The sequence below is a fragment of the Aedes albopictus genome, chromosome 3, assembly GCF_035046485.1.
Source record: "Aedes albopictus strain Foshan chromosome 3, AalbF5, whole genome shotgun sequence".
Taxonomy (NCBI): Eukaryota; Metazoa; Arthropoda; class Insecta; order Diptera; family Culicidae; genus Aedes; species Aedes albopictus.
This window is the reverse complement of record NC_085138.1, coordinates 436,723,592-436,741,212: the sequence shown is the minus strand read 5'-3', so window position 1 is coordinate 436,741,212 and position 17,621 is coordinate 436,723,592. Positions and strand designations below refer to the sequence as shown.

The following is a 17,621-nucleotide window of genomic DNA, read 5'->3' as shown; positions in this document are numbered from 1 at the left end:
GTACTGGGCGGAGCTGTCAAACAGTTGCCCAGCTGTCAAAAGGTGATTTTAGAAAATCTCTTTAAAATTACTTTTAGGTATCAAAATAAAGTTCTAAAAATCTGAAAAAAATCATAGAGACTCAGAAAAAGGTGCTCTATCGTATAAAAACAAAAAAATAATATATTTTTCAAAATTTAAAAACCCAATTGCCACTGGATAACTGTAGAAAGGCACAACAAATTCAGGCAAACCTCCAGGAGAAAAAACTTCTTTAAATTCAAACAGGAATTCGCGGAAGGAAATCTGTGATGCCAGAGTTACAGCCATCAAAGATCAGTTTAAAAATTATGTAAAGAATTTTCGGTCATATGGTCTGTGGAATTACAGATTGGACTCCTGAATGTTGATCTGCGCCTTTTCCCTTCAATTGTTCTTTTATTTGGACCATTTTTTTAATAAAAAAAACCTGGAAAACTCAGAGAATTTTGGAGTAGACACCCTGTTACAGTAATTTACATCTCTAGCGAGGCGTGGAAAAAATCCTGCGGGAATTTCAGAAAAAATCCATGGAGATACCAGTAGGAGATTCTGAAGAAATTTCAAGAAATATTTTTGGAGGTACCATAGTAGGAAAACCTGGGAAAAATCTCAGGAACATTTCTGAAGAGATTCTTATTAAAATTCCCGGAAGAAGTTCCTCCACGAATTCCTGAAGGAATAGGAAATCCTCCCTATTCTGGGAGGAATCCATGAAAAAAGTAATGGTCGAATCTGTAAAAAAAACTCTGCGAGAAATCTCTTAAAACATCCCTGCGTAATCTGGGTAAAATTCTCCACTGGACCACTGGGTGTTACGTGTGTTGTCGGTTTGTTAGAGATTGTTCATTCAGTGCAACCTCTGGTGAAAGACGGTATAATGCCTTTTGTCTTTGTATTCTATCGCATAAACTTCACCATAAATTCCTGTAGCAATCCCAACAAGGAACCGTTCATAACCCACGAAGACCAAATTTTAGTCAGCTTTGAGCTCAACGCGCCCCCCCTCCCTTCTCTTCACTCGTAGACTTTCGTAAATACAAAAAATTGAAAAGTTTTAGGGAACCAAGTTTTGACCATACCCAAACCCAGAAGTATTCTTGGAGGAATTCCTGATGGCATCTCTGGAAAGAAAAAGCAAATTTAGCATTTTCTCATGTATTGGGACGAGATTCAGCGTCACATGTTTTAAAATGTCTGACTTATAGTCACATCAACAGGGAACGTTTTATGTTGGTACTGTTACGAATTAGATGGAGATGAAGAAATTGGTCCTAAGACTATAAGTTTTTTACAAGCATCGGATCAATTTGCGCTTTTCGATAAAGATTTTCTGCATATTCTGGTATAGTCCAGTTTAACCCTCGAGTGATCACGCTGTTGTATTTTGTACAACACATTGAAAAAATCCTGCTCGTTGTGTTCAGCATTAGCATGGTGCTGGAGGTGGTGGTCAACTGCGCGAGTTACGGAAGGTTAAATCTTCAGCTCGCATAATTCATAATATTAAGTAGCACTGGTTTTAACGAACCTCAATTTTACACACCTTTAGTGAACCGCCAACATCAGACAATTGGGAACCGCTGTACTAGTGCAAACCTTCAACTACAACACCTACACCTAGCAGATGACTATTGCATCGTCGTTGTCGTAAAACTGTGCTGTGCTGAGCGGATCTAGCTACATATATACCTACCGCAGCATCCCCCTACTATCATCGGTCAGCGCGTTTCCATCGGACGACTCTCAATATGGATCGAGCAGTGGAAGCATCAGGAGTGCGTTTCAATTTTCTATCGGTGGTGTTTTAGAATATAGCAAATCCAAAACATATAGTGCTTTTCTAACGAATCTATGGTGCTGGCGAAATATGAGCTTATGGTATCAGTTCAAATCTGTGAATAGAGAAGTGATTGCATCCTGTTTCGGGCAACGAGTTTAGAAAGTGAAAAATTCGCAAAATCATCACAGTCAGTGTAAATACAACACATGCCTATTCAGCTCAGTGAAACATTAGAGTGAAAGTCAATAGCAAAAGAGGATACCTACCGCTTATATTGGTGCATGGGATTACAAGAATAAAAGGAGGAAAAGTAACAGTGCCCAGGAGAATCCGGAAAAGTTGGTGGCGTTTTTCTACATAATCTTGTATTGATTTTTCCTTCCTTGCGGTACAACACAGCAGTGTGCAGAGCAGAGCCTCTTTATGATGTAGTTTTCGCTGACAGCATGGTTTTGTTTTGAAACATAGCCCTTCTTCGTTCCTCCGCGAGCATGGCCTTTTCACCCTTGCATGTGCGTCGTCGTCATCATCATCTGTTCCCCGCATACAATTTTTTTTTTTGCCGTTCCGTGGCATGACCTTGTACTTCTCTCGCGTACGTACGGCCGGCGCAGGCAACCGATTGCGATTGATTGGAAAGTAGTGCGGTGGCATGGCAGTGAAGCAATAACATGAAAGTAGTTCCGGTAGTAATTGCATGAACTTTCATTTCATCACAGTAGTAGGGTATTGATTCCCTTCTTAAGCATGTGGCTCCCAATTTCATCCTACGAAAAACAAAGGATTGAAGCGCTGTTTGTTTTGTTTCTTATTATTGTATTTTTTGTTAGAAGTGAGCACGCATGAAAACAAAAAGAACGGAATCAATCGGTGCCGTAATCGCTTGTTTTCGAATAGGATGAATATGGGAGCGTGAGATTAAGGTGAAGATATGACGAAGCCACACCTAAAATTTTCAAGAGCACAAATCTAAGGAACCAAAGGTCGGTTTGCGCTAAAAAGTTGATCGATTGGTGACTTGCTGGTGGTGACCAATCGATCAACTTTTCAGTGCAAACCGAAATTTGGTTCTTCAGATTCGTGCTCTTGAAAACTTGAGGTGTAGCTTCGTCATATCTTCACCTTAATGATGGAACACATACCCTATGGAGTAGTATAAAGCGAGTGGAAACGATTGAAACGATTTTCGCAACTAAATATCTATCATCCAGATTATGAAATGTCGAATTTAATTGATAGGAAATAATTCTGGTCCCTAGCAAAGAAGAAAGATTGAGATACTTGTTTACGATTTCAAAGAAGCTGTTTAGTTAACGATGCTTTGCGTTTTGTTGACCCACCAAAACATATTGCGTCATATGTGTAGTACCTTTATGTAACATTAGTATTGAGTAACTCTCGCTGAGACCGGCCCACTACACCTTATTCTTAAAAATGCCTAAATTGATGGACCCCCTGTTAGTTAGAGCCACAACAATTTTTGCGTAGATTTAACTGCGAATTTCACCACCACGTGACGCTAGTGCACATAGTTAACTTCGGTACGATATATCGCAAAATTGAATTCAGATAAGGTACGATCCTCAGCAAAAGTTGTTCTGGACTACGAGCAGTTCCAAGTGCTTGATCGCATAGTTTCGACATCCACCACCACGTGCCGCTAGTGTATATAGTTACTTCCGGTACGACTTTGGTGATATATGACACAAAGTTGAAGCCAAATAAGAAGATACAATTTTCAACTAATTTGTTTAGGACTACGTGCACCGTGCACTACCGCCGGGAGATGGATTGCATAGTTCCGAACTTCATCACCACGTAGTGCTAGTGTAAAAAGTCACGAGTTTGGAGAGATATACAACGAAATTTAGACCAGATAGGGATTCCTCTAAGACTCTTTCCAAGCATTCCTCTGAAGATTCCTACAGGTATTCCTATGTGAATTCTTCGCGAGATTCATTCAGAAATTCTTACAGGGAATTCTTCTCTCGTTTGTCCTGGAATTTATTCAAGAATTTCATTAGGATTTTCGAACATCCTTTCAGCGATTCCTTCTGGAAATTTCTTCGGACATTCCTGTAGTAGTTCCTTCGCAAATTCATCCAGGAATTCATGGTGCAATCTCTTCGTCCGGAAATTCTTAAAGGGATGCCTCCGGAAGTTCCTTGAAAAATACATCTGAAGATTTCTTCGGGAATCCTCAAAAGGATTACTCCTAGGATTGCTCTTTGAAATTCTCTAGAATTTCTCAATGATTTATCGGAAATTGCCTTATCCGTTTTTTTTTCGGGATGCTGCATGGAAGTCCTTCAGAGGTTCGTTCCAAAATTCTTGGCTCACTTCTCTAAGGATTCCTTCGGGAATTATTCTTGGGATTCTTTCGGGATTTCCTCCAGTGAGTTTTTGGGAATCTCTTCAGTAATTTCTGCAAGATCCTTTAAAGGATTTTTTTTTTCGAGAATTCCTCTAATGCTTCCAAGTATTATTCTAGACTTTTTTTTCAGGAATTCATGTGGGGATTCAACCACCAACGATTTCCTCAAGAATTCCTTCAAGGATTCCTGTGGGAAATCTTTCAGTGATTCCGTCAGGAATTCCTGCTCCAGTAATTCCTTCGGGATTTTTTTTACAGGAATTCTGATATTTCTCTAAAGGTCCCTTTGTGGATTCATTCGAGGGTTCGTCTTCCAGCGCTTTCTTTTATGAATTTCTCAAAGGATTCTTTCAGGAATTCCTTAGAAGTTAGTTCCTTAGAAAACACTCCATAGATATTTTCTGGTATTTCTTTCCAGGGTTATACATTATGGATGCTTTCAGGAATGCCACCATGCATTCTTTCGGATAATTTGCTTCGGTAATTCTTTCTGGGATTCGTTCGTGAAGTAGGGTAATTTTCCAATTGATGCACGGCTCAAAACTCGCCTATTGTTGCACACTCCATGTTATTCTTATGAGGTGTGCAACAATTGGCGAATTTTTAGCCGTAAAACAATTGGAAAAATACCCTACTTGAGAGATTCCCGAGATTACTTCGTGTAATTTTTCAGAGTGCTGTTGCTCGTGGCGCAGTTTTTTACATGTTTGCTTCATGAGCAGCTTGCTGGTAATGGGTTTGATTCTCTGCTCATGATTTATAGTTCTTTAGATGAATTGAAGAAATTGGAGCAATGATTTCTTTGAATCTTGCATGGTTTTTTTCTTTGTTACCATTAAAAATGCCCAAAGGGATTTGCTAAAATTTGTGTGAATTTCCATTATGAAAACTCTGTGAGAAATGTTACACGAAATAAAATCGGCCATGAGATCCACGGGACTTTTTTATAATTATGCTGAAAAAATCATTTTTCAAGAATTTAACCTCTGGGAGTTTTCTTGGAGAAATCACTTGGTCATATTGAAGGGATTTGCCCAGATATTTTAAGGAATAAGCTAAAATTGTTCCCAAAATAATACTTGGAAGTATTGTTGAAAAGGTTTTATTTTGATCATTCCTGAATAAACATGTATCCCTGCAGAAAGAGTCCTGGAAATAACTGGAGAGAGCAAATATTTATGCCATATTCTTGAAGGATTTCCTTGAATTGTATACCTTATGAATTTCATGGTGGTATTTGTGATGAAATCCGTGAAAGCATTCCGTATGAAAGAAAAAGCATATCTGTAAAAAATTGGAATTCCGATAAAGAATACCTTCAAAACTTGAAGATAATTTCTGAAGAATGTCCAAACAAAATCCCCAGAGGAAGAAATCCATGGAGACATTCCTGATCAAAATCGTTGAAAATATACACAAGAAGAACTCCTAACAGAAGTTCTTAAAGACATATTTGTAGGTATTTTTAATAATATTTTGAAATATACGTTATAAATGAAAAAAGGAGGTATTTCTGGTACAGTTCAGGAGATATATCTGAAGATATTCTTGCAGGTATTCCTGAGAACATTCATAGACACTATGAAATCCATCACCTTCAGGAAATGGTTGTTGTTCTGAACAACTCTGTCGAAAACAGAATGTTGCTATCTTGCCGAGGTTCCGGGAGAACTCTCTACAAGGGCATGATACTCATAACATAACCAATCGAAGAGCAAAACGGAATCGGAAGTCGTTGGAAATGCGGAACAAATGTATTCCTCACGTTCTCAGCCCAACCCAAGTAACATTTTAAGTTTTGTTCGGCTCTACAAGAGATCTTCATGACCAATTTTATAAAACTTACAATAAAAATGATTTATACATCAAAACCTCTTGATAACCTCTTTAAGAGCATCTTCCGGCTAAGTGGACCACTCTCGGAGAGGTTTTGCAAACCGCATTAAGAGTAGCAATAAAACCGTTTTGAAACCTAGTAAAAAAAATTCCCATTCTCGATTGTTGTTGGTTTTCATAAAAGCAGTCATAAAACTGTGAGTATTAATTATTGCTGTAATAAAACCCTAATAAAAATCAAACAAAACTAATCAGCAATGAATTTGTTACTTCCCAAGTAACAATTTCATCGCTGATTGGTTTTGTTTGATTTTTATTAGGGTTTTATTACAGCAATAATTAAAACTCACAGTTTTATGACTGCTTTTATTAAAACCATTGATAAAATGTTTTATAGTATACTTGAAGATATCCATAAAGAAAGATTTTAAGAGTAAACAAAACTTTCCGATATGTAAACCTTCTGACAATCATTATTACCACAATAAAACTGTTAAAACTCTCAACAGATGGCGATCCGTTCTAGTAACGACATCTGTTGGTGGAAAAGCAGAACTACGACATTTCTAGGTTTATTGCGGTCATCATAAAAGTAAACTTGCTTTCGTTTTATTTTTGCTGATTATGGTTGTCGCCATATTGAAGAATTAGCTAACCTGAATGGAAAATAGTTAATTTTGCTCAAATTGGCAATTAATTGATAGTTTGCCACTATTTCCATAACATGCTCACATAAATAAACTCTCTCTGCTGAGGTTTCTTGTGATTCGAGATAGTTTTACTAAATAAACAAATTGATTTATTTCATTCCAAGATGATATTATTCGCTATTTTCGAAGCGCATTAATTTTATGATTCTGCCACCCCAATATTCACGGCAAAATTTAATGCGCATAAGACTACCAACACAATAGCAACTAAAATATTACTTTGAAATGGCCGCTTCTACTTACGAATAATGTATCGTCCTGAACTTTACGTGCCATCGAAGAAGCTTCTCTGCATCTTGAGCTGTCATAGTTTTTGTTGAAAAAAAAAAACAACATTTTTCTACTAGGTTTTAAAACGGTTTTATTGCTACTCTTAATGCGGTTTGCAAAACCTCTCCGAGAGTGGTCCACTTAGCCGGAAGATGCTCTAAAAGAGGTTATCAAGAGGTTTTGATGTATAAATCAGTTTTATTGCGAGTTTTATGAAATTGGTCATGAAGATCTCTTGTAGAGCCGAACAAAACTTAAAATGTTACTTGGGCAGCGGAAGCTGCATGAAAATCCAGTCGGCTCTCACTACACGTTTCTAGAATAGTAATGCAAAAAAAAATCGGCTCATTAACTCCTGAGATATGGCAATGCAAAGTCAATAGTACCATGTTTTTTGTACGATACTTTACGAAAACCCTGTTGGTATTGACAGTGTCAATCATTTTTCTGCAATTGGTGAATCGATTTTCATAAAAAAAAAAAACATTTCGGTAATTTCGCCAATAGTAGATCCTTTTAACTCAAACTGCGAACCAAATACGTTGTTCACTGTTGCCATCTATACAAGGAATTGCTGCAGTTATTGCTATCTGACAAGGATTATTTGCGTTTTTCATTTGCACTCAAGCGTTATGATTGCGATCGTTGCGCTATCTCCAAATGATTGCCAGTTAGGTCCCTTATTGAAATGACGGTTGAGTGTTTACACATATTTCGTATGTGAGCATTAACGTCTGTAATCTGTGTTTTTACCAATGATTGTGCAGCAAGTTCTATGAAGTGAACATTGATGATGGTTGGCTTATGCCAGGCCTTATCCTTGGATTCCTTGTGCAACTTTGATTGGGTTGTTCTAGTCAATCACGAAGTAGCAACTACGAATTGTACGGTCATCATGCTCATGCTCATGATTGCGCAGCAAGTTCTATGCCTTTCATACTTATTGCACACAAAAAACCGTAAAAAAACTCCTTCTAGTTCCCACAGGGTCCATTATTGGGCAGGTCGTATTCTCTTATCATGTTTAATCGGTTAATAGTGGACCCCTTTGAATTTAGCCAATAGTGGTCCCCAGCCGTGTTTACGTTTGAAAAATAAACGAATATTCTCGTTCTAGCACAATTCTACCAGCTGGAACATTGTCTTCCTGTGGAAATTCAGCAATAAAAAAGATTTAAGCAAGAAATTTAAGAATGATTTCAAAGGATCCACTATTGGGTCCACTATTGGCTTAAATACTCCAAGTCCAATCTGCAAAATTCATTAAATCGCCATTACTTGATATTTTTTTACGATTATCATAAAACTTTCACTGTGAAGAATTGCCATATGTTAGCAAATTATATATTTTATTTGCACTACTGAAAGATCATCCGAAAGGTGATCAAAAAACATCCATTAACTGAATTTTGCCTAAAATTCAGATAAAACTGACTTTCGTCTCACCAGTAAAGATCCCAACTAAATTAAACTAATCGTATGGTCTTTTTTAAAGAACTTAGTCAATATGTTGTTGATATTTACATCACTCAACTTAAGCTTCATGGTTCTATTCTTTCATTGTTTTTAACGCTTTCTATCTGATATTTATTTAAGGTTTTCTATTTTACGACAATTAACATGTTAGTAGTACTTACTTGGATACTCTTGTAAATAATGATTGGATTGTCTAAGCGCCTTGCGTAACCCTTTCATTGGTCATTCAACGCTTTTCCCCTTTTAAGAAACTCTTAACGAAAACGTACATCAACTAATGTGACACCCCCATAAAAACCTTACAGTTGATGTGTAAAATCCTGAGCCGCCTCCGCTACTAGGCCGAGTGCGCCCTTCTCGAAGAAAGCAGCATGGATGTACCACTCTCCGAGCCGGATGATGGAACAGCAGCGAACGACAACGAACAATTTCTCAGAGCATCGTCGCCAACTTTTCTACTGCCGGTTACTACCGCAACCATCCAATCTGCCGGCAGAAACAACCCCCTGTCAACGTCGCCGGGGTCTATCGCCGCGCCGCCAACGAAAGCGAAAGCGGACTTCATCTGTGACCTAGATTTGCACAGTTCGAAAGATCGCCACTATCACCATCATCACCATCATCTGCTGGTGAATCACCATTACCACCATCTGCAGCTCTGCGAAACTGGCTCTGCCAAAAACACCGTCAACAGCAGCATTAGTAAATCTCCCACCGTCGCCAAAGCCAGTTCCGTCGAGATGCGGGACCGCTTCTGCTTCTACCGGCTGCAACGGTTCGTTTCGCGAAACCCAGTGCTCAACTACCTGCTGCCGCTGTGTGCGATAGCGGTGCTAGTGTTTGTGATCTATGCCTTCCGGGACTATGCCAAAACCCTGCTGTACTGGATCGAGACGCAAAACTCGTGGATCATCTTCTGCATCTTCCTGTGTTTGTTCACGATCGTTAGCTTTCCGGTGACGGTGGGCTACCTGGTGCTGATCATCAGCAGCGGTTACCTGTTCGGGTTCGTCAAGGGCCTGCTGACGACGATCATCGGCGCCAATCTGGGGGTGGCCATTGCGCACAACACCATCAAGGGGATGCAGTCGAAGCTGCCGTTGCATAAGTGAGTATTATTTATTCTATTTTGTTGTATTTTTAAAGGATTAACATAACACATTTATTTTTAAATTTTGAAACTGGTCTGAATGTTAAGTATATCGTATATCATAAGCTGCGCGGACTTGCATAAATTTATCATCAAAAACTTGTACGCTTGTCGCGCGGGAATATGATATTCAATCTGCAGTCCTCCACACTCCTCAATGGGGCACGTTCGGTGTAGTACTAGATTTGAAGTAATGAGCTGAATTTTTGTATGGTGAGAAGGTCAAATCTTCGTTTCTGCAAAGAAATGGTGCAAAAAGCGTGGGTATTATGATTTCTTGCCTAATTTTATGCTGTTTGAGCAAAACTTTGGATAACTATGTTGTTTATGTTGCAAGAAATGGAGAAAACAACAACACTATTGCCCAAAGTTTTGCTCAAACAGCATCAAATTAGACAAGGAATCATAATACCCACGCTTTTTGCATCATTTCGTTGCAGAAACGGAGAATTGACCTTCTCACCATACTAAAATTCAGCTCATTACTACAATTCTAGTACTACACCGAACGTGCCCCATTAAGCTCAATCAAACATTCGGCTCCCCAGCAACTGGTTAGACAGCATCAGCTGATTTGAGCTGTTCGCCAATGGAATGACGTCAGCAAGAACGCATGCGGGTAATTCTCGCTGAAATCAAGCCGCCATTTACATGAAGTATGGGGTTTTCAAAATTTTCTTGTTTCTTTGCTAGCATAGGTTGGTTAAAATAACCCGGGGTATTATCCGATGGGTAACAATCACGTTTCAAATGTTTTGCTGTATTTGGTCGTATTCGACATAGGGGAAATTATGTACCGTGCGAGCACCATATTATAGACAGCTCCATATTCTGAACAGTCGGCTAACGCAAAATAGATTTTCCTTTTATGAAGCATATATTGAATAGGGTGGGTCAAGGGTTATATGGAAAAACGTGAATTCGATCGTATCTAGCCAGATCAAGGTTTTTTCGATTCCATTTGGGGTCCTTAAGGTGAATATATAACGAAGCCACACCTCCAATTTTCAAGAGCACAAATCTGAGGAACCAAAAGACGGATTGCGCTGAGAATTTGATCGATTGGTGACCCGCTGGTGGTGACCAATTGATCAACTTTTCAGTCCAAACTAACCCTCGGTTCTTCAGATTTGTGCTTTTGAAAATTTGAGGCATGGCTTCGTTATATATTCACCTTAACAACTGGTCAAAATTTGAGAGGGATCGGTTACGCCTACGTTTTGCGCATCGCGATTGAAATTTGTATGGAAATTCGTATGGGAAAACGTGCTTTTTTGTATTTTTCCTATTTCATCTACTAATTTAACTAAAGTCATAATACTAAACCCGTTAAAGTATAGTTCATGATATACCTTACAACTTTGCCGAAGACAGCAGGGTGCTAAAGTGCTCACAAAAAAAGTTAATGCTCCAAAGTGAGGTATATCGAAATATATGCTGAAAATGACTTTTTCTGCCATCACTGCCCGCTGGGTCAATTATAAACTGCTATAGCACTTTGTGGATGCATTCTATCAATTTGGTGTCTTCAGCAAAGTTGTTTGGATTTACATGCTCTTTGAATTGCATTTGGACATTAGTTCGAAATTTCACCGCATAGGTGGCGCTGCGATACAAACTTTTTTATTTCGCATCCTAGAGCTTTGGCGTTTTCGGCAATGTTGTAGAACATGAGAAGTTATGAAAATTTGTCGAAGACACCAAAGCTCTAGCACTCAACCCAGCGAAGTTATAGCGAAAATAGTAAATCGTATCTCAAAGTTTACGTTTTTGCACTTTTTTATATACTTCTTATAGTGCCATGAATCGTTTATCTTCTACTAGCTGTCCCGGTAAACGTCGTACTGCCTGCCTACTGTGTTTTTTTTTACATACAGCTCCATAGGGACGTTTCCTGCAAAGTTATCTGTGCGGGAGCCCCCAAATCAAAGGGGCTACATCCTCAATAGCGTTGGTAGATCGCTTACGCTGAGAGTTTACTACTTGAACATACATACACTGAACTACAAATCAACCCAAATTTAAGTTGTTTTGACGCAATCCCGGTCTTCCGTGGAATAACTCAAATTTGCGTTAAACAGCGAAAGTGGTGAGTGAGTAGTTCTCGTTTGAGAGCGGCAAAAAAATTAACCCAGTGGTAAGTTATTTTCACCCAACGGAGGCCTCAAATGACGCAAATTTGGGTTAATTCAAGAAAACCCAAATTTGGCTTCTTCCACGGAAGAGCAGCGGATGCGTCGGTGCTTCTCTCTTTGTTTTCGACAACATTGCGGTGGGACGAGGGAGAAAACAACCCAACTTTGAGTTAAAACTTTAAGCAGTTTAGCCAAATTCAGGGTTCCTGATTTCCACTTTTCATCTTCTTCCCCATTCGAAGACAGTCAGCAGCGAACGGTTGTCGCTTGAGTTCGTGTGTGTGCTTGTCAGCGACGACAGCAAACTCCGGCGAATGGTGGGAAGCCACACTTGGAAATTATTCATTCGCCCACATTCGCATTGCAAGCGAATGCGATTCGTGAGTGATGCGATTGATATTGTGCATACGAATTATTGATGTTTCCGAATTATTTTCTTTGCTAATCTAGCATTTCAGCGACAATACAGTAAAAATGTATGCATTACATGCAGAAATTCTCTTCTACTTATGATAATAGCCGCTTCGATCGCTCACCAGTATTCTTCACCATTCGCCATTCATTCATTCGCTTGCGATCCAAACTGCGACGAATGGCAACGAATATTCATGTCAAGCAGATGGCTCATCGCTTCCCACTGGTGATGGGGTTGCGTGTTTGATCACGACGATCCGTTTGCTGCATCTTTCTCGATTCGCTTCAGCAAAGAGGAGTGAATATGAATGGAGTGAGGCGAATATACCGATCCTTGGCCAAATTTGAGTTTTTAAAACTTATTCTTTGGGTTATAATATTTTTCCGTGTATACCTCGCACTATAATGATTAAAAGTAATATCATTCGTAATATATTAGTTATATTGGCAGATAAGGAAGGAGTATTCTCAAATATATATTTTAATATGTACAATTACCTACTTTCAAGGTAGCTGCAATGTAGTACCGTATGCGTGATAATGTTTGCACCATCGTTAAATAAAATTCCAGTTTTACTTATGAAGACAATGTATTGGTTTTATTTGCAGGCATTTAAGCTATAACTCATATTATATTAGGCTGTGAATAAAAAGTGTTGATTTTCTTAGTTTAACACTTGCATAATGACTAAGTGGCAACCTAGCTCGTGATTTGTCCACGCGCAAATGTCGAAAAGTATCCGTGGTAGTGTCAAAGTCAAGATTAACAATTTTTGAATTTATTTTTTTATTTTGACATTGCCTCATGGTGTAGACATTGACACACAAACAAAAGTTATAATAACTATTGATTCTGGAATTTGGTACGGATCGATAGTTTTTCGGAAATCGAAAAAAACGGAGGTTGCGTTCGGGCAAATTCAAGACTTTCTTATATGGCGCTACTCGTAGCTCCTGGATGCCATTGGTAATAATGTAAGTTTTTTTTCTATGGTCGAAGGATCATTAAAGCCACCGTAATTTTCCTTTTCGATATGCCATGCCGTTAAGTCGCTGATTTCGCGTTTCTATGCCATTTTTCTCATTGAGCGCATATAATTCACCCAAATCTTATTTTTGGTGGCAGCGATAGCTTTCTTAATCCATGTTAACCTTGAACGACCAGTGGACACCTTCGGGAATAGTTGCCCTTGCTTTTTTTCGGTATAAGACTGTTTTACGGTTCTCCTGAACACTCCTGAAATGTCTTTTTCAACATTTGCGCGTGGACAAGTTCCGACTACCGCTGCTACCCCTTCATGGTGCAAATTTTAAACTTAAGAAATCCGATTTTTTTATCCGCAGCCTACTGTGAGATGAGTTAGAGCTTACGTGCATGCAATAAAAACCAAGACATTGTGTGTACAGGTGATATGGGTACCTTATTTGTACGATGGTGCAAACATTATCACGCATACGGTACATATGTCACACGTAGTACAAAAACGTGAACTTTGAGATAGGATTTACTATTTTCGCTATAACTTCGCTGGGTTGAGTGCTAGAGCTTTGGTGTCTTCGACAAATTTTCATAACTTTTCATGTTCTACAACATTGCCGAAAACGCCAAAGCTCTAGGATGCGAAATAAAAAAGTTTGTATCGCAGCGCCACCTATGCGGTCAAATTTCGAACTAATGTCCAAATGAAATTCAAAGAGCATGTAAATCCAAACAACTTTGCTGAAGACACCAAATTGATAGAATGCATCCACAAAGTGCTATAGCAGTTTATAATTGACCCAGCGGGCAGTGATGGCAGAAAAAGTCATTTTCAGCATATATTTCGATATACCTCACTTTGGAGCATAATAACTTTTTTTGTGAGCACTTTAGCACCCTGCTGTCTTCGGCAAAGTTGTAAGGTATATCATGAACTATACTTTAACGGGTTTAGTATTATGACTTTAGTTAAATTAGTAGATGAAATAGGAAAAATACAAAAAAGCACGTTTTCCCATACGAATTTCCATGCAAATTTCAATCGCGATGCGCAAAACGTAGGCGTAACCGATCCCTCTCAAATTTTGGCCAGTTGTTAAGGACCCCAAATGGAGTCGAAAAAACCTTGATCTGACAAAAATGTTCCGATGACCCACCCTAATATTGAATCGAGAGTTGGGGTGTTAATTTTATTAAGCCCCTCTATTATCCAATCGTTACAAAACATATCGTTTTTGACTGAACTGCGAACGTAGAGAGTGTGTTTGTACATAGTAAGTAACACTATGTGTTCAGAATTAGGACCACGGCTTCTTATGGTGTCCATAATTAGGAACACGTCGTCCACAAACAAAAATATGTCTAGATCAGAGACTGGAAGTTATTATGAGATTTAATTTGTTTTATACATGTAGCTAGAGAACAAACACATTTGATGGTAATGTGAAGCATTATCTCTAGCAACAAGAACTTCCATTTATTTTAGTGTTTGTTGTGAGATTCCCTTAACCGTTCAGAATATGGGTACCGCACGGTATTTTCGACAGTTTTGTTCTCTTCTTCATTGTTGTTTTTTTTTTCTGGAACCTGTAAAACTCAGAGTTGGCATCAAATCCTTCCCAACCAATCTGGATTATATGACCAAGTTTCAGGCAATTTTGGCCGACAAAAACCCCCCATGACGAAGAGAACAAACCTACCAATAATACCCTGAACAACCCTATATTAGGATGATATGTTGATCTAATAATATCACCATTCTTGATGCTCACGCCGATATACACCGGATTGGACAGCAATAAAAAAAAATCCGGAAGGTTGCCCGCTTTAGGCACAGCAATAGTTTCTCAATTTAATCGAATATATTGTTCGTACCTACCGGATCTGAGTGCATCGGAAATAGCATTGGGCAAATCTGGCTGAGACATCCATTTTTGTGAATCGATTCTAATCGGATCAGCAGAATCGATTCATCGATTCAATCGAATGCTTTGAATCGATGTTTTCACATCGATTCGATATTATAAAATATTATAAAACCATAAAACTATAAATGATTCGTTTGCTACATGTAGTTCAAGTTCATGATATGTTTTATTTGGTGATATAAATTCAATGTCTAAATTTGAGATTGCACATCGAACATTTCGCGACACTGATTCGAAAATGGATATAACGTTGAGACAGTGCAGTGCATTCTGAAAAAAAAAAATTTGAATCGAAAGAAAAAAACCTGAGAAACCCTAGAACTCTTAGAAGTATTCCCATATAGTACTGAGAGAAATTCCCCCAGAATCTTTACAGAGACTCCTCCAGAATTTTGAAAGGAGTTCCTCTAGAATTATGTGAGAGATTTCTTCAGAATGCTGAAAATGATTACACAAGAATCATGAGCGACATTAGCTAGAAAAGAAAGCAAGACTTTTTCGGTATCTTGGTAGGAATTCTCTCTGAATAAAGGATTTTCCTAAATTCCTGAGAGAGATTACTCTGGTTCCTGAGACGGATTGTCTCAGGATCCCGAGAGGAATTTTTCCAGAATCCTGTGACAGCTGCTTGTCTCTAGCTTGTCTCAGAATCCTAAGAGAAGTTTCCCTTGGGATGCTCCCAAAATGTTCCAGAATCCTAAGAAGGATTATCCCAGAATCCTAAGATAAATTCTCCCAGAATTCCATGAGAAATTCCAAGAACGGTTCTTTCACATTCTTGAGATAAATTCATCTAGAATACTGAGAGAGATTCTCACAAAAGATTTTCAGAATTCTAAGATGAATTTCCCAAAAAGAACTTAAAAGATATGACCCGGAATTCTGAAAAGGGTAGCTTAGGACTCTAAGAAGGATTACCTAAGAAGGATTTTTCCGAAAATCTGATAAGGATTCTCCCTGAAAGGGATTACGAAAACTTCAAGAATGGACTTCCTCAGCATCCTGAGAAGGATTTTCTGGAATTCTGAGAAAAATCTGAGAAAATTCTAAGGAAATTCCTAGAAAAATTACCGCAGATTCCTCAAAGACATTCCCCCAGAATCATTGAAAGGACTTCCCTAAACTCCTGAAAGGGATTCTCTCAGATATCTGAGAGTGATTCCTCTAGAAGTCTAGAATACTTTAAATTGTTTCATCAGAATCTCAAGAGATTCTTCCCATAACCTTGTCAGGGATTTTCCATAATTACGAAGAGGGGCTCTTTCAGAATCCTGATAGGGATTTCTGGGACCAACTGCTCCAGAATACAGGACACAGAATTCTACTTGGACTCTCGTAGAATGCTGAGAAGAGTTTCTACCGAATCCTAAAAGGAATCACAAAATCTATGCGAGGGATTCTCCAAAATCAGAATTTATTTAGACAATTTTGCCTCTAGACAAAAGGCTCTACAGATGAGGGAGACAATTCTGCCCAGAATATCGAGAGAGATTCATCAATAATTGATAATTCTGAAAGAACGTGCCCTAGAATCTTGAAAAATATAGCCCCACAATCCCAAGGATTTCTCCAGAATCATGAGACAAATTCTCCAGAATCCTGACGGGGATTACTCCAATAAAGCCGAATTTTTAGAGAATCTTGGGAAGAGTACCCGCTAATACTTAGTGACATTCCTCCAGAACTGTAAAAGGATCTAACGCAGAATTCTAGGAAAGATACCACAAGAATGCTAAGGATACTACTAGAATCCTAAGAAATATTCCCCCAGAATTCTGAGAGAAATTTCGCCACAATCCTGAGAATGCTGAGTATGATTCTCCAAGATGACTGAGCGGAGTTCCTGAGAACGCTGAGAAAGATTTCCTCAGAATTCTGAGTGGGATCCTATTCCTTGTTGGGTATCTAAGTCACTGCGACCAGTTGTTAGATCTATTGTGAGTGGGATCCTAAAGAGAGTGTCTTCCAGAATCCTTAGAGGAATCAACCCAGATCATTCAGAAATTTCTTAGAATCCTGAAAGCAATTTCACCTTTAGTAGGAAACCCTGGTGGGATATACCCCCAAATCGTAAAATGAATTCCCTTCGAATCCAAAGATTCCCTAGAATTCTGGTAGGAATTCCCATATAATACTTCTAAGAAAAAATCTTCCAACATTTTTAAAGGGACTCTTCCATAACTCTGAGAATTCCTCTAAAATTCTGTGAGAGATTCTTTCAAAATGCTGATAATTATCACACCAGCATCCTGAGAGACCTTATCACAGGAAAGAGAGAAAGACTCTTCCAATAGGAATTCTCCCTGAATTCTATTATTGATTTCCCTAGCATCCTGAGAGAGATTACTCCTGTTTTCAGAGATGGATTCTCTCAGAATGTTTAGAGGAATTCTTCCAGTATCCTGAGGGATTTCCTCAGATTCCCGAAATGGATTCTCCCTGAATCCTGTGACGGAATGCCTCAGAATCCTGAGAGAAGTTTTCCCTCGGGATTCTCCTAGAATGCTTAGACGGATATCCCCAAAACTCCTTGGCGAATTCCTCCAGA

The 17,621-nt window shown here is 38.7% G+C and overlaps 1 protein-coding gene across 1 annotated transcript; it reads left to right on the top strand.

Moving 5' to 3' along the window:
* Positions 1 to 426: 426 nt before the first annotated feature.
* On the top strand, positions 427 to 9,575 carry LOC109426024 (transmembrane protein 64; the record flags this gene model as incomplete). Its single annotated transcript, XM_062856559.1, is given in 2 exon segments — positions 427 to 1,796; positions 8,773 to 9,575. A coding segment is annotated over 1 exon segment (737 nt), but the record flags the coding sequence as incomplete, so codon positions are not given.
* Between the last annotated feature and the right edge of the window lie 8,046 nt (positions 9,576 to 17,621).